Source organism: Pelobates fuscus, chromosome 6 (assembly GCF_036172605.1).
Source record: "Pelobates fuscus isolate aPelFus1 chromosome 6, aPelFus1.pri, whole genome shotgun sequence".
NCBI classification, from domain to species: Eukaryota; Metazoa; Chordata; class Amphibia; order Anura; family Pelobatidae; genus Pelobates; species Pelobates fuscus.
In genome coordinates this window covers 121725908-121740496 of record NC_086322.1, presented here as the reverse complement: position 1 = coordinate 121740496, position 14589 = coordinate 121725908, and the positions used below count along the sequence as shown (strand labels likewise).

The window sequence follows — 14589 nt, the reverse complement described above, 5'->3', positions numbered from 1 at the left end:
AACGTGATGGGAAAAACCAGTGCTGGTTTCCTTAAGGTGTCCTGTGGCTTGGTTGCTTTCTCTTGTGCTTTTTCCAATGCTGCTTCTAGGACTGTACTCCCATATCCACGTTCCATGAATTTACTTTTCATCTGGTCCAATTGTTGTCGTCTGACATCATCTTTCGAATTGTTCCTCATTACTCTGAGAAATTGGGCTTGAGGGATCGAGTTCTTTAAGTTTTTCGGATGGGCACTCGTGTAATGTAAGATCGTGTTCCGATCCGTGGGTTTCGTATAAAGCGAAAACTCAACTTTCTTATTTGTTATAGACAGTTCTACATCCAAGAAGTGGACTTTTTCTGTGCTTATCTCTGCTGTCATCCTTACTGGTGTGGGTAATTCATTAATGGATTCTACCATCTGTTTGGCTTGTTCCATTGTACCACTCCATAGAATCAGTACATCGTCGATAAAGCGAAAGTATCTTATAATATTATGGCCATAGGGTTTCAATATGTGCTCTTCCTCAAAGATATACATGTATGTATTAGCATACATGGGCGCCATCGGGGCCCCCATCGATGTGCCCGAGATCTGCATGTACCATTGTTGTTCGAACCTGAAATAATTATTCTTTAGTACTGTTTCCAGGATCTCCAGGGTAAACTCGATCGGCGGGCCACTGTATGTAGTTGAGGCGCACAGGACCTTTCTCATAGCCTCTATACCATCATCATGCGGGATGATGGTATAGAGGCTACTCACATCCATAGTTATCAAAATTGGGTTTTGTACCTCAATATGAAGGAGACGTAACTCTTGTAGCAATGAGGGGGTGTCCTTTATACATGTATGAAGATTCAGTACTGTTTCCTTGAATTGGGCATCCAACCACTTCCCCAGTGGTTCAAGGACTCCGCCAATCGCCGAAACTATGGGTCTTCCTGGTGGTGCGGTTTGGTCTTTATGTATTTTTGGTATTGTGTACAACACCGGTGTTCTGGGAAATTTTTGAATGAGGTATGTATACAAATTCAAATCTATATAATTGGCTCTTACTCCCATGCTTAGTATGTCCTCTATTCTTGCCTGTATTGTGATGGTAGGATCTCCTTCAAGTACTTGATAAGTATTTTCATCCATGAGTTGTTTTCTGATTTCTTCAGCGTATTTAGTATAGTCCATTACGACTATACCCCCACCCTTATCTGCGGGGCGTATAATGATGGATGTGTCCTGTGCCAATTTCTTAATAAGGGCATGTTGTTTTCTGCTTAAATTGCTCCGTGTCTGACCTGTTTGTTGTAGTATTTGAGCAGATTCTGCCTGAACAGTGGATAAAAAAGTTTTGATACTTGCTCTATTATTTTGAGGATCAAAGTAAGATTTTGGTCTAAACCTTGTAGTTGCCTGTTCTGGAAAAGGAGTGTTTGTTGAAAATTTGTTGAAGTGATCTTTTAGTCGCATTGTTCTTCCAAAATTATATAGTTCCACATTCCAGGTGAATAAATTTGGACTGGTCCCAGGAACAAAAGATAGTCCTAATTGTAGGATCTCAATTTCTTCTTTAAGTAATGTTCTCTGGGATAAATTAAATACCGGTACTAGCGTCTCAGTGGGGGTCTCCCACGGACATTGGATCTTCCCCTTGTGGCCTCTCCTTGTTCTATATCGTTTCCGCCTCATAATGACACTATTTAAAGCAGACATTCATATAAGTAAGCACTGAGTATCACTTCAAACATAATGTTTACCACTTTGAAAGGGTATAGTTGTAAAAGTGTGAACAAATACTTTAACACTTTAATAGTTAATAGGAAAGGTAGTAACCCCTTTTTAGAGAGAGATGACTAATAGAGCTTAGAGGGGTGGTATATCTTTAAAAATGGCTTTGAAGACGGTCCTAGCCGATATATACAAAAGTAAGTTAGAATCTCACTAATATTTAATCCTATTAAAATATTGCTATAATACTTTATAATTAGAATACATTTGAATTTAGAAAATGAAAGTGAGCAGCTGATATATTAAAAAGGTGTCCGAGATGACACAACTACAGCTAGCCACATAAGGTTGGTGCTGCAGGGGGGTTAATAAGATGTGTACACATGATGTTTTATCTGTTTAATCCACCTAACAGGCGCCCGAGCAGTGTGTAGGAGTGTTTCATTGCCGGGTGCCTTGTTTACATTTCGGGTTACCCTGGCAACGGCACAATGACGCGGACACGCTACTTCCGGTTTCGGCATGTTCGCACATGCGCACACGGAAGCGAGAGACGCCGGGCGCCTGAATACACAGGTGGTAAGTGTTTTTAATTTGTTTAATAAGTCTGTTTAGCTATATATAAGCGTTTTTTTGTATATGTAATAGTTTTGTGAGCTGAGTTGGTCCTGATGAAAGCCACTGAAGTGGCTGAAACGTTGACAAAGATGACAGCAACTATATTTTAACAATATGGAATAAAGAAGAAATGTTTTAATCCTAACAACAGACCGTGAGTGCAAGCCTTTATTTTTGAGAATATTTTATATGTTTTTGGCTATGGCTTAACTGCACCCGGCATTTTTTGACAATTTTTGAGTGTGTGTGCTGGGTACAATTGGATACACTATATATATATATATATATATATATATATATATATATATATTTGCAAGAAAAAGTAGTTGCAAGAAAAAGTAGTTGCAAGAAAAAGTATGTGAACCCTTTGGAATGATATGGATTTCTGCACAAATTGGTCATAAAATGTGATCTGATCATCATCTAAGTCACAACAATAGACAATCACAGTCTGCTTAAACTAACAACACACAAAATGAAATGTTGCCATGTTTTGATTGAACACACCATGTAAGCATTCACAGTGCAGGTGGAAACAGTATGTGAACCCTTGGATTTAATAACTGGTTGAACCTCCTTTGGCAGCAATAACTTCAACCAAACGTTTCCTGTAGTTGCAGATCAGACGTGCACAACGGTCAGGAGTAATTCTTGACCATTCCTCTTTACAGAACTGTTTCAGTTCAGCAATATTCTTGGGATGTCTGGTGTGAATCGCTTTCTTGAGGTCATGCCACAGCATCTCAATCGGGTTGAGGTCAGGACTCTGACTGGGCCACTTCAGAAGGCGTATTTTCTTCTGTTTAAGCCATTCTGTTGTTGATTTACTTCTATGCTTTGGGTCATTGTCCTGTTGCAACACCCATCTTCTGTTGAGCTTCAGTTGGTAGACAGATGGCCTTAAGTTCTCCTGCAAAATGTCTTGATAAACTTGGGAATTCATTTTTCCTTCATTGATAGCAATCCATCCAGGCCCTGACGCAGCAAAGCAGCCCCAAACCATGATGCCCCCACCACCACACTTCACAGTTGGGATGAGGTTTTGATGTAGGTGTGCTGTGCCTCTTTTTCGCCACAAATAGTGTTGTGTGTTTCTTCCAAACAACTCAACTTTGGTTTCATCTGTCCACAGAATATTTTGCCAGTACTGCTGTGGAACATCCAGGTGCTCTTGTGCAAACTGTAAACGTGCAGCAATGTTTTGTTTGAACATGGGATGTTAGCATTTGCCAGTGACTTTTGTAAGTCTTTAGCTGATACTCTAGGATTCTTTTTCACCTCATTGAGCAGTCTACGCTGTGCTCTTGCAGTCATCTTTACAGGACGGCCACTCCTACGGAGAGTAGCAGCAGTGCTGAACTTTCTCCATTTATAGACAATTTGTCTTGCCGTGGACTGTGTGGGGATATTTATGGGATAATAATAGTAAACAGTTGAGAATTGCCCACTATTTCAATTCTCAGATCCCAAAGATCGTTATCGTGTAAGTGAAATGTATTCCATATAAATAAAATCACAATTTGTTATAAAAATAGATACAATTTATTGTGACAAATTAACTAATAATAATATGTAACATGAGTGATAATAATCAATGAATATTCAGTATAACATAAGTATGCAATACAATGGCAATACGTTCCAATGGCTAACACAGTATAGAATCTACAACATTAGCTGTCAAGAGAAGATTTATGACGGTAGTTCACAGAAAGGAAGTGAAACTTACACACAGACACAGAGCTTGCAGCTTAAGGCCATAAAACTTAGCTAACAGTTAGAATAACCCTTTCAATGCTGGTTAGACCTCCTAGGTAATTAAGACCTATTCTCATGTAATTTTAAATAAAATAACATTTAAACCAGCTCATTAGTCATTTCCTGGAACCATCCAATAAGAGTAATCTACCATGTTCTATAAGCAGAATTTTAACTTGCCTAAACAGATATTTTATCTTATTTTAGAGCAAATCAATACACCGGGATAAATATCACGATATGCTAACATGTGATAAATCACATAAATACATAATTATTCTTTTCTATCTGCAGAATAGAATGGTTATAACTATATACTTCTTAGTGAACTAAGATTTCTAAATATCGAAATCTGATCGTGATTTATCCAGTCATATATCATGCTATTAGAAAATTTTAATTAATTTAGATTAATTCGATTAAACCAGTATAATTACCAGTTCAAGAGATGTTCTCATCAGATGTTCTCAGGAATTTGAATGTCATGGGTCTCTTTCTCTGTCTCCTGACTTAGCCTGCTTCCGACTGCTTCCTCTGACTCCTTCCCCCGACTGCTCACTCCTTTGCTTCCTTTTGCATCCTTTGCATACCTCTCTCTTCCCTTTGTCTTAACTTTTAAAGGGAAAAAAATCTCTGTTCATCACTAGGTAATAGACCAATAGAAAACTGGAGGTGTGGTTACCTTCCAGATAGCAATTTAAGTATTTGGTCTATAGAGGGCAGTCTCGTCCCACTAAACATTCCTATCCAGGAAAGAGTTAACTTTTCCTGGTGGCTATTTTGACGTCATTTAGCTTATCTTTATGGTTGTCTATAACTTAAGTTTTCTGTCGGTTCAAAGAGTTTTTTTAGGCTTTCTTCAGACTATGTGTCTCCAATTCCTGCTGTAATTTCTAATATGACAGTTCGTAAACTAAGTTTCACCTTTCTCTTACAATGGGAATCTTATACAATATCGAAAGTTAAATTTAATTATTTAATCTTCTCTGTCACAAATGTCTGGGTTTAGAATTGATTATATTCCATTAGCATTTAGACAGTCTGTCCATCCCCCGTTCTCATCTCTTATCAACAGGTTTGTATATACTAAGCATTCCTTTAGCTCTGGCAAAGTGGTTAGTTTTACAGAAAGGATAGAAATCTTGTGTCTTTTGTTAGCTTGAAGATAACAAAATGGAGTCTGCTCTGTTCAGAATGATTTAGGCAATATACCATTTAATTTCTATCATAGCACAAAATGTCTGCCGAGATAAATACCCTGACAACTGATGAACAGCAAGGCTTTTGGACATACTTGTATAACCCTTTCCAGCTTTATGCAAGTCAACAATTCTTAATCGTAGGTCTTCTGAGAGCTCTTTTGTGCAAGGCATCATTCACATCAGGCAATGCTTCTTGTGAAAAGCAAACCCAGAACTGGTGTGTGTGTTTTTTATAGGGCAGGGCAGCTGTTACCAACACCTCCAATCTCATCTCATTGATTGGACTCCATTTGGCTGACATCTCACTCCAATTAGCTTTTGGAGATGTCATTAGTCTAGGGGTTCACATACTTTTTCCACCTGCACTGTGAATGTTTACATGGTGTGTTCAATAAAAACATGGCGACATTTCATTCTTTGTGTGTTATTAGTTTAAGCAGACTGTGATTGTCTATTGTTGTGACTTAGATGATGATCAGATCACACATTATGACCAATTTGTGCAGAAATCCATATCATTCCAAAGGGTTCACATACTTTTTCTTGCAAATGTGTGTATGTATGTGTATATATATATATATATATATATATATATATATATATATATATGTGTGTGTGTATATGGAGAGGGAGGGATAGAGATATATTGTGTGTGTGTGTCTCTCTCTCTCTGTCGGGGGAGTGTCTTGGACCCAGGCAGTACATTGTCTTGGGCCAGTCCTGTGGAGTTGGAAACATATGAAAAGTCGGAACTGGTTACTAAAATATTTGAATACCACTACTGGTTAACCCCAATAATGTTTCTAGCCTGATACTCTCTCCCTGACTTTATCTGTCCTTGTAGAAGTTATTCACAATTGACACACACACATTATCTGAGAAACCAGCCAGATGCTTTCACAAACTGTATAGGCTGATGCAGTGCATTTCTCCAGCCATTTTGAAAAAGTAAAAGCAATCTTAAAATATAATATATAAAATATAGGCGCTAGTACTATTTGTCTAAGAATAATACATATTTTAATACCAAGAATCGTATTAAAAAAAGCTGCATCTTAAATAGTGTTAAGCTCAAAAAAACCCACAAACTATAAAAACTCTAAAATTAGGTGTGCTGTGCCTTTAAGACAAAGTTACATAAAGTGCCACAAGTGCTGTGCAACATGTGATTTATATAAAGTGCAAAAAGTAATTAATGTACATATACTGTGCACAAATGTGTATAAATGTGATGAAATATACAAAACACTCACTTATACATATATATATGTAAGTCCTCTCCAAATACCATAAAACGGAGAGAAAAACAATAATAGTGTAAATCCGTTACATAAAAAAACACAAATGATAATATGTAAAGTGTTCACTCACAAAAGTAGATCTGATGAAGCCGTGAACACGGCGAAACGCGTCATCAAGCTGACCACGTACTCCCCCCCCCCCCCCCCCCCCCGAGTCTTTTCCTGTTGCGTTTTCGGCTTCTCACAGGAGAAACTAGCCTGCACTCATACTGTGACTATTGAACTGGCATTTCTGTTATACGGAGGAAAGGAGGAGTAAGCTGCTAACATTTGTGCAATAAAATTGTGAAGTGGAACGTCTTGTCTCTGCCGTTTTTTATCCCAGGAGGGATCATTTCTGGAAGCTGTTACAGTTAGAGCAGGCTTTCTCTGCTCTACTTTTGTGAGTGAACACTTTACATTTTATCATTTGTGGTTTTGTGTTTTTTATGTAACGAATTTATACTATTATTATTTTTCTATCCTTTTTATGGTATTTGGAGATGACTTACATATATAAGTGTTTTGTATAATTCATCACATTTATACACATTTGTGCACGTTAAATTAATTAATTTTTGCACTTTATATAAATCACATGTTGCACAGCACTTGTGGCACTTTATGTAACTTTGTCTTAAAGGCACAGCACACCTAATTTTAGAGTTTTTATACATACTAGAATCTGACTATTTTGTGTCTGCATTTATATCTATGTTTCACCTACATCTCTAGATTATAAAAGTTGGTGTGTTTATGTGGAACCTGGAAAGGTAGTTTGTATATATCTGGATTTGAGCAGTTTGTTGGCACTCATTGACACTAACATTGCTAATAATCAAGGCATTCTCATGAGTATAATGCTTCAAAATTTTCTTAGACAACTTTGTACAGTTGTGATGAATTAATAAATCATTTAGGGTTATTTTTTATTTTATTTTAGGGACTGGGATTTGGATCTGAAAAAGCTGCCAAACATCAAAATGCGTAAGTTTTCAGTCAGTGATTCACTTCTCAAAAGTGATAAAGATATTCAAAGTGGAAATGGCAAAGGTGAAGAAAAAACAGAAAGTAAAGATGAAATTTTTCCTGACTCGGAGGAAATTGGAAGTGAATGAAGAGTACCATGGGACCATTTAAATGTATTTCTAAGAGCATTCATTTTTGAATTAAGTTTGAGATGGAAATGTTTTGAATTTGTCATAAGTTAAAATGCTATTCTTAAAAGACTATAAAATTCGAAAGTGTGGTTTCTGCAAGTATATGACTTTATTAATAATTCAAAACTGAAGCAGTTGTGTTTATACAGAAAGTATAAAAAGAAAAACCTTGCATATATTGCATGAGATGTACTGTAGAGCATACTTCAATAAGTGTTGGCTACAAATGAAATGCTAAAATTAATTGCATCCTTGAAATAAGTTTTTCATACATATTTTAAGAGAGTCACTTTGAATAGATCATTTGAGCAAAGTATACTTTTATATATTTAATATAGATCTATTTATATGGCAGTTATATTGCAATTCATTTTTTATATGTTCTACCATTCAATTAAAGCTAGCTAAATATATAAGGGTGAAACATACATGCCTTATAAAATAACAGAATTAGATCTTTTCACGAGCCGAATCCTGATTGCTATCTCCAAAGTTTTTTATTTAAGTACAACTAGGCAATGTGAATTATAGGGACACTATTGTAACCAGAACAACTACAGCTTATTGTATTTGTGCTGTTGAGTAGAATCATTCCCTTCAGGCTTTTTGCAGTAAACACTCTTTTCAGAGAAAATGCAGTGTCGACAGCCTAGGGATACCTCTACTGGCCACTCCTCAGATGACTGCTAGAGGAGCTTCCCGGGGCACTGCTGATTAGTCACTGTGTGGATGACATTCAGTGTCTCCACCCTCTGCATGATTCAGTGCATCTCTATGATGAGATGCTGATTGGACAGGGCTGTTTGGCTTGTGCTGGCTCTGCCCCTGATCTGCCTACTTGACAGGTCAAGCCAATCATATGGGAGAGCATTGTGATTGGCTCAGAGAATCACTTCTGAAGATGTCAGCCAAGCAGGCAGATCAGGGGCAGAGCCAGCAGCTGCAGACTTGAGTACAAGTAAGATTTTACTATATTTAGGGGGCAAGGGGGGAATACATGTTTGTGTTCCTGACCATATAGTGTGCTTTTAACTAAAGTGTATATTGAAAATCAGTACCACATCATGATAACTTGAAAGGATAATCTGTATGTTTTTTTAAACAACTAGTAAACTGTATTTTAATAAAGCTTGATCTTTGGGTTTTATTTATTCTATAACTGAAACAAACAGAGTTAGTTTAAGTGGGCAAACATAATTTTGTAAATCTCTTATGTTGAACATATTCAACCTTATAATTATATCCACAAAATTTGTCTTTACAGTCTTCCTTTCTTAAGGATAGATACAAGACTTTGTTCAATACATATTCAAACTTAACTAGAGCTGTGAAGACATACTCATTAAACATTCACAAGAAATGTCTTTCAAGAGGAACTGAGTTGGTTCAGTATTAAGATATTTGATGACATGTCATATTTTCTTCATATTAATAAATATTTTCTTGGGCTTTCTAAATAAGTCCACTGACGTTTGACTTTTTCCACTTGAAATTACCCTTGAAATAGTCATACAAGCAGATATCTTGTACCTTCAGACGACCTCCTAAGGCTGAAAAAAAGTTCCTCGTCTCCAACTTCACATGTTCTGACACACTGCAAAACATCAACTTAATTGACACCTTCTTTAGCTCTCTTTTTCTACACTACACACTAAGAAATCCTTCTGAAATTGCCTCTTTGATATCTTCTCATAATGGCAGAAGCATTGATACATTGGGCAGACTAGATGGGCCGAATGGTTCTTATCTGCCGTCACATTCTATGTTTCTATGTTACTTTACTGAAAGTATTCTGAGCATCCTAGCTTATGGGAATTGATATATTACGTAGGGGATATCTGAACAGTGGGGCTTAATGGTGGCCTATCTGAACAATGCAAATATAAATTTGACTCACCAGCACCAGAAACTTCATAAATGTCCAGGAGTCTCAGCTGTGAATCTGGATTATACTTGCTCATCCACTTCAGGCACATTATGTCACCACTCATATTCAGTACTGCATCACATTCCTAGTTTCTTCTCCTTCTGACATATCAATGCTCACTATCTGTAACATTCACGTTTTGGTGGCATTTTGAAGGGGTTAAAGTCTACAATTGCTACCACCTGGTCATAACTGATTGCACACTTAGTCCTACTTCATTGCATATAGTTATTGATTTTATGTGTCCAAAATATATTACACGTTAACCCAAACTGCAACTTTGTTACCGTGATGCGGTTTATAGATGTTTACTCACTAAACCATTCTATAAATTTCAGTATTTCTACACTACTGGGAATATATGTGTGCATTTGTCTGTTAGTATGTTACATTGCACTTAATTGTCAGCTTCGTAGAATATTGTTATTATTACTGGTATTTATATAGCGCCAGCTTATTCTGCAGTGCTTTACAATAAAAGGGGAATTTACCAAATGAGACAAGAACACAATGTAACAGGAATAATAGGTAGTTGAAGACCCTGCTCAAACAAGCTTACAGTCTAGAGGTATGTATAACATACCCAAGGATTATGGTTGTTAAAGAAAAAGGGGAAAAAATAAATATATATAATACACATTGTCACGAAATTACCCTACTCCAAGAGTGTGCGTGACGTAGTTGTGGTGGTGAAAGGGTTAAAGTACACTATTTGTCTTCACTAGACCGGAAATAATGACAAAATCCCCCTTTTTAACACCACCCACACTTAAACATAATAATATAACTATTACTATTTTAACGCTGCCACCCCAAGACAATTTATAAATGGGGTGCCTTGGTCCCCCAGGTAAATCAACAATAAAACCCACAAAATATTACTTAGTACAATATTTAAGGAATTACAAAAATACTAACTAGTCTCTTCAGGTAATGTGATTCTTAACCAGACAAAGGCAGAACTTAATAAATGAATGTTTATTATGAACAAAGAATAGTCACAGTGCATATAACAATATATGATAAACAAGTTGTTTACACCAACAACAGATAAAAACAAAAAGGATAAAATACAGAAGTCCTAATTACTCACTGTAGCGGAGTAGCAGTATAATCCGGTATCTCTGCTGGTAGTCAGGAAAAAGCAGGTAAAACACAGGCAGCGTAATAATAATCCCTCTTCCCCAAGGACTAGACGACACAGTCTGGGAGACAACTGTCAACTGACCTCTGTGGGGGATCCCAGCTTCAAAAGATGTAACCCCTGTTGACCTCAGCAATAACATCTCTGTAATTTGTGCCATTTACTACACAAACTACATTAAAGGATAATATTCCAAGGGTGTAATAATAAATTATACACCCTTGTCGTGACACCTCCCCCAAATAAGAGAAGCAATGGGAGGAGGCTCCTATGCCTCGACCTTGCGCATTAGGTGGAGTCTTCCCCCTGGCGGGACAAACCATCAGCATTGCCATGTGTACTTCCCTTCTTGTGCTGTATGGTAAACTCATATTGCTGGAGAACCAGACTCCACCTGAGGAGTTTCCCATTTGTCCCAGCCACCCTATGTAACCAATGTAGGGGGTTGTGATCGGTAATCACAGTAAACTGGCGCCCGTACAGGTGCGGTTGCAGTTTTTGCAAGGCCCAAACTATGGCCAAACACTCTTTTTCTACAGTGGCATAGGCCACTTCCCTAGGTAGCAGCTTCCGGCTGAGATACACAACAGGATGCTCATCCCCCTTCTCATCCACCTGACTCAGCACCGCTCCCAGGCCATAATTAGAAGCATCGGTCTGTACTAAGAACCGTCTGTGGAAATTAGGGGCCTGTATTATGGGAGAATCAGTAAGGGCCTGTTTTAAGGAGTTGAAGGCCACTTTACACTCAGGTGTCCACTTAATCACTCGTGGGAGTGCTTTCTTAGTGAGATCAGTTAGGGGTTTGACCAGGGTACTATAATGTGTTACAAACTTCCTATAGTACCCTGCAGTACCCAGGAATGATATCACCTGCTTTTTGGTCTGGGGGGCAGGCCAGCCCATTATAGCCTCTACTTTACTGGGAATGGCAAGGGGACCGACAATATCCACAGCTATTCTCTCAAATGGTTCCCTAACTATAGGAAGGGGTATTAGGGGGGGCCTTACCCACTTCCCCAGGCTTTCCCACCCTCTGACACTCAGGGCAGGAATGGCAAGAATTTGCCACTTCTGTGCCCATACCAGGCCAATAAAAATGGTGGGACAAGCAAGACTTAGTCCGTGCCCCCCCTAGGTGCCCAGCCATGGGGATGGCGTGAGCTACATTCAGCAGATGGTCCCGGTACCTCTGAGGTACCACCAGCTGCCTTTCTGTTACCCAAGGCTCTTGCCCCATTGTAGGAATGGTTTCTCTGTATAACCTCTCATTATCCCAGTACACTCTCTCTCTATCCCTGTCTGTGAGTGGCTGCCTAGCACGTTCCCTCAATACCTCTAACTTGGGATCTGTCCGTTGGGCCTGCTGGAATTCAGGACACCGCGCCTCGGTCTCAGAGTCAATAGGGGGCTCGGACACAGATTCCTGCCCCATGACTACAGGAGGGGATGGTAACAAGGTGAGAGACTCCCTGGTTCCCCCATCTGGGTGCTCTCCTGTTGACATACGCTCTGAGTCTGCAGGCTGCGGCAGGCCCTGCTCCCTACTCGGGTAAGACCGCTGCCGGGTTACCACAGCTACAGTGGAAACCTCTGTCTCCCCCTCCCCGTGATTTGCACTTGGCACCTCCTCACAGGGTACCACAGACAAGTTTGGTTCTGGCACAGACTGATTCACACACTCACTCTGCCCTCCCGCCCAGTGACTCTGTCTTGGCACACTCTCACATCGTATTGCAGACATATCTGGTTCTGGCACACATGCTCGCTCTGCCCTCCCTCCCAGCACAATTGTCTACATACCTTATTACACAATTCCACAGACACCTTGGGCTCTGGCACAGACTGACATACATTCTGACCTCCCTCCAAGCACAGTAATTTACATAAACATTTGCACCCTGTCCTTTCCACAGCAGGGCCCCTACAGGGCTTTGGTTGGTAACACATATCACTCTCAGGCACATACTGGGATAACAACCTACCTAAGTCGGTACCAAGCAATACATTTGTAGGAATATTATCCGATACCCCCACATCCCTCATACCCCTGCCCGCTCCCCAATCCAAATATACACGTGCCATTGGCACTGCAGGACGTATTCCCCCAATCCCTTTTACAGCTAAAATCCTGCCAGGAATGAAGTCCTCAGAGCGCACTAGCTCTGAACGCACAAGAGTCACATCTGCCCCAGTGTCCCTGAGTCCCACAGTTACCTTTTCTCCCACTGTAACAGGCTGCAGGTTCACATTGTTGTTGCCCTCTGACTTGGTCACGAACAACACAGAAGATGGGGCTCTTGCAGGTTGAACCCCTCCGGATAAGGGTGCTGGCCTCCTTTTCTCTGGGCAGGTATTCCTCAAGTGCCCCATTCGGTTGCAAATAAAACATATGCGACTATCTCCTTGCGCAGACATGGCACTAGCTCCCCCTCTCCCTGAGGTAGGAGCTGAAACAAAAGATGGCCCGCTAGGCCTGGTGATGGGGAGTCGTGGTGGTGTGGTCTTCCAGCTGGATGTTCCCTTGGGAAAACCTCTGCTCCGGTCTACTGTTGCTCGATTGGCAGTGTGGAAATCTGCCAGCTCACCCGCCTCCAATGCCGTTTTGGGGTTCCGGTCCAGCAACCATTCCTGTACATCGGCTGGGCAGAGCTGCAAAAACTGTTCTTTTATTAACAAGTCTTGCAAAGTTTCCAAAGTGGTAATCTCCAGCCCTGTAGTCCACTGTCGGAATGCTGTCACCAGGTGCCACACAACTGCTGCATAACTTTCTGTGGGATGCTTTTGCAAAGTCCTGAATTTCTTTCGGTACACCTCAGGAGTAAGTTTGTACCATTTTTGTAAGGCAGCCTTAATCACATCATAGTCCTGGTCAAATTCTGCTGGAAGCGCAGCAAATGCTTCCAACGCAGGACCTCTGAGACCAGGGGTGAGGTATTATGCCCACTGGTCCTTTGGTAGCTGGTACTGCCTGCAAACTTTTTCAAAACTGCGCAGGAAAACATCCAAATCATCATCTTTGTCCAAAGTTGGAAAATTCTCTGCACGTGGTTTGGAATTAATACTTATAGGGGAGGCAGTCAACCTCTCCAACTCAGCCATTTTTAGCTCATGCTCTCTGGCAGCTTGTCGCTCCGCGGCCTCTCTCTCAGCCTGCCACTCTGCAGCCTCTCTCTCCCTCTCAGCGGCCTCTCTCTTCCTCTCAGCTTGGCGCTCAGCAGCCTCTCTCTCGCAGCTTGGTGCTCAGCAGCCTCTCTCTCTCTCTCTCAGCCTCCTGATATTGAAGGATAAGCTGTAGTCTTTGGTTTGCGTCTGCTGAGTCCACATATTTTAACACCGTTTGTAAGTAACAATCCAAAGGATCTCCAGATCTCGGTACATCACGGACAAAAGCTACAGGTATCTCCTCTGCAGAGTTTGAGGCATCACTTTGCACCGCTTGTTGCATATCATCGTCCACCAGTGCTTGCAATAGTTCCTCTTTTGTTTTTTCCCGACAGGGAATAGATCTCTCCCGGCAAAGCTGGTCTAGCGCTGCCTTGGATTGTGCCTGGTACTCCATTTGGTAAATAAAAGAAAAAACAGAGAAGGGGGGGGGGACTGTTGAGGTGTAAATATATTATATATGCACTGAGTTCAGCCTTTGGAAATTGAGACACAATTTCTTTTAGTGCCTGGATTAACCAACAAATCCAGCAAGACTAAAATCTGGTACAAAAAGATAAAAAATCTTTTTAATTATCCCACCGCTATGCCACCAATTTGTCAGGAACGCACCCTACTCCAAGAGTGTG

The 14589-nt window shown here is 40.1% G+C and overlaps 1 protein-coding gene and 1 pseudogene across 1 annotated transcript in view; one reads left to right on the top strand and one right to left on the bottom strand.

Annotated features, from left to right (window-relative positions):
* The window catches only part of TMA16 (translation machinery associated 16 homolog), a 60825-nt gene extending 51973 nt beyond the window's left edge, over nt 1-8852 (top strand). Inside the window, exon 7 of the mRNA XM_063458207.1 lies at nt 7508-8852. Coding sequence (XP_063314277.1) covers nt 7508-7682 — 175 coding nt within the window. The 3' untranslated portion in view covers nt 7683-8852. The remainder of the gene's footprint in view (nt 1-7507) is intronic.
* Nucleotides 8853-11083: 2231 nt separating this feature from the next.
* Nucleotides 11084-14357, bottom strand: LOC134566093 (uncharacterized; annotated as a pseudogene).
* Nucleotides 14358-14589: the final 232 nt, after the last annotated feature.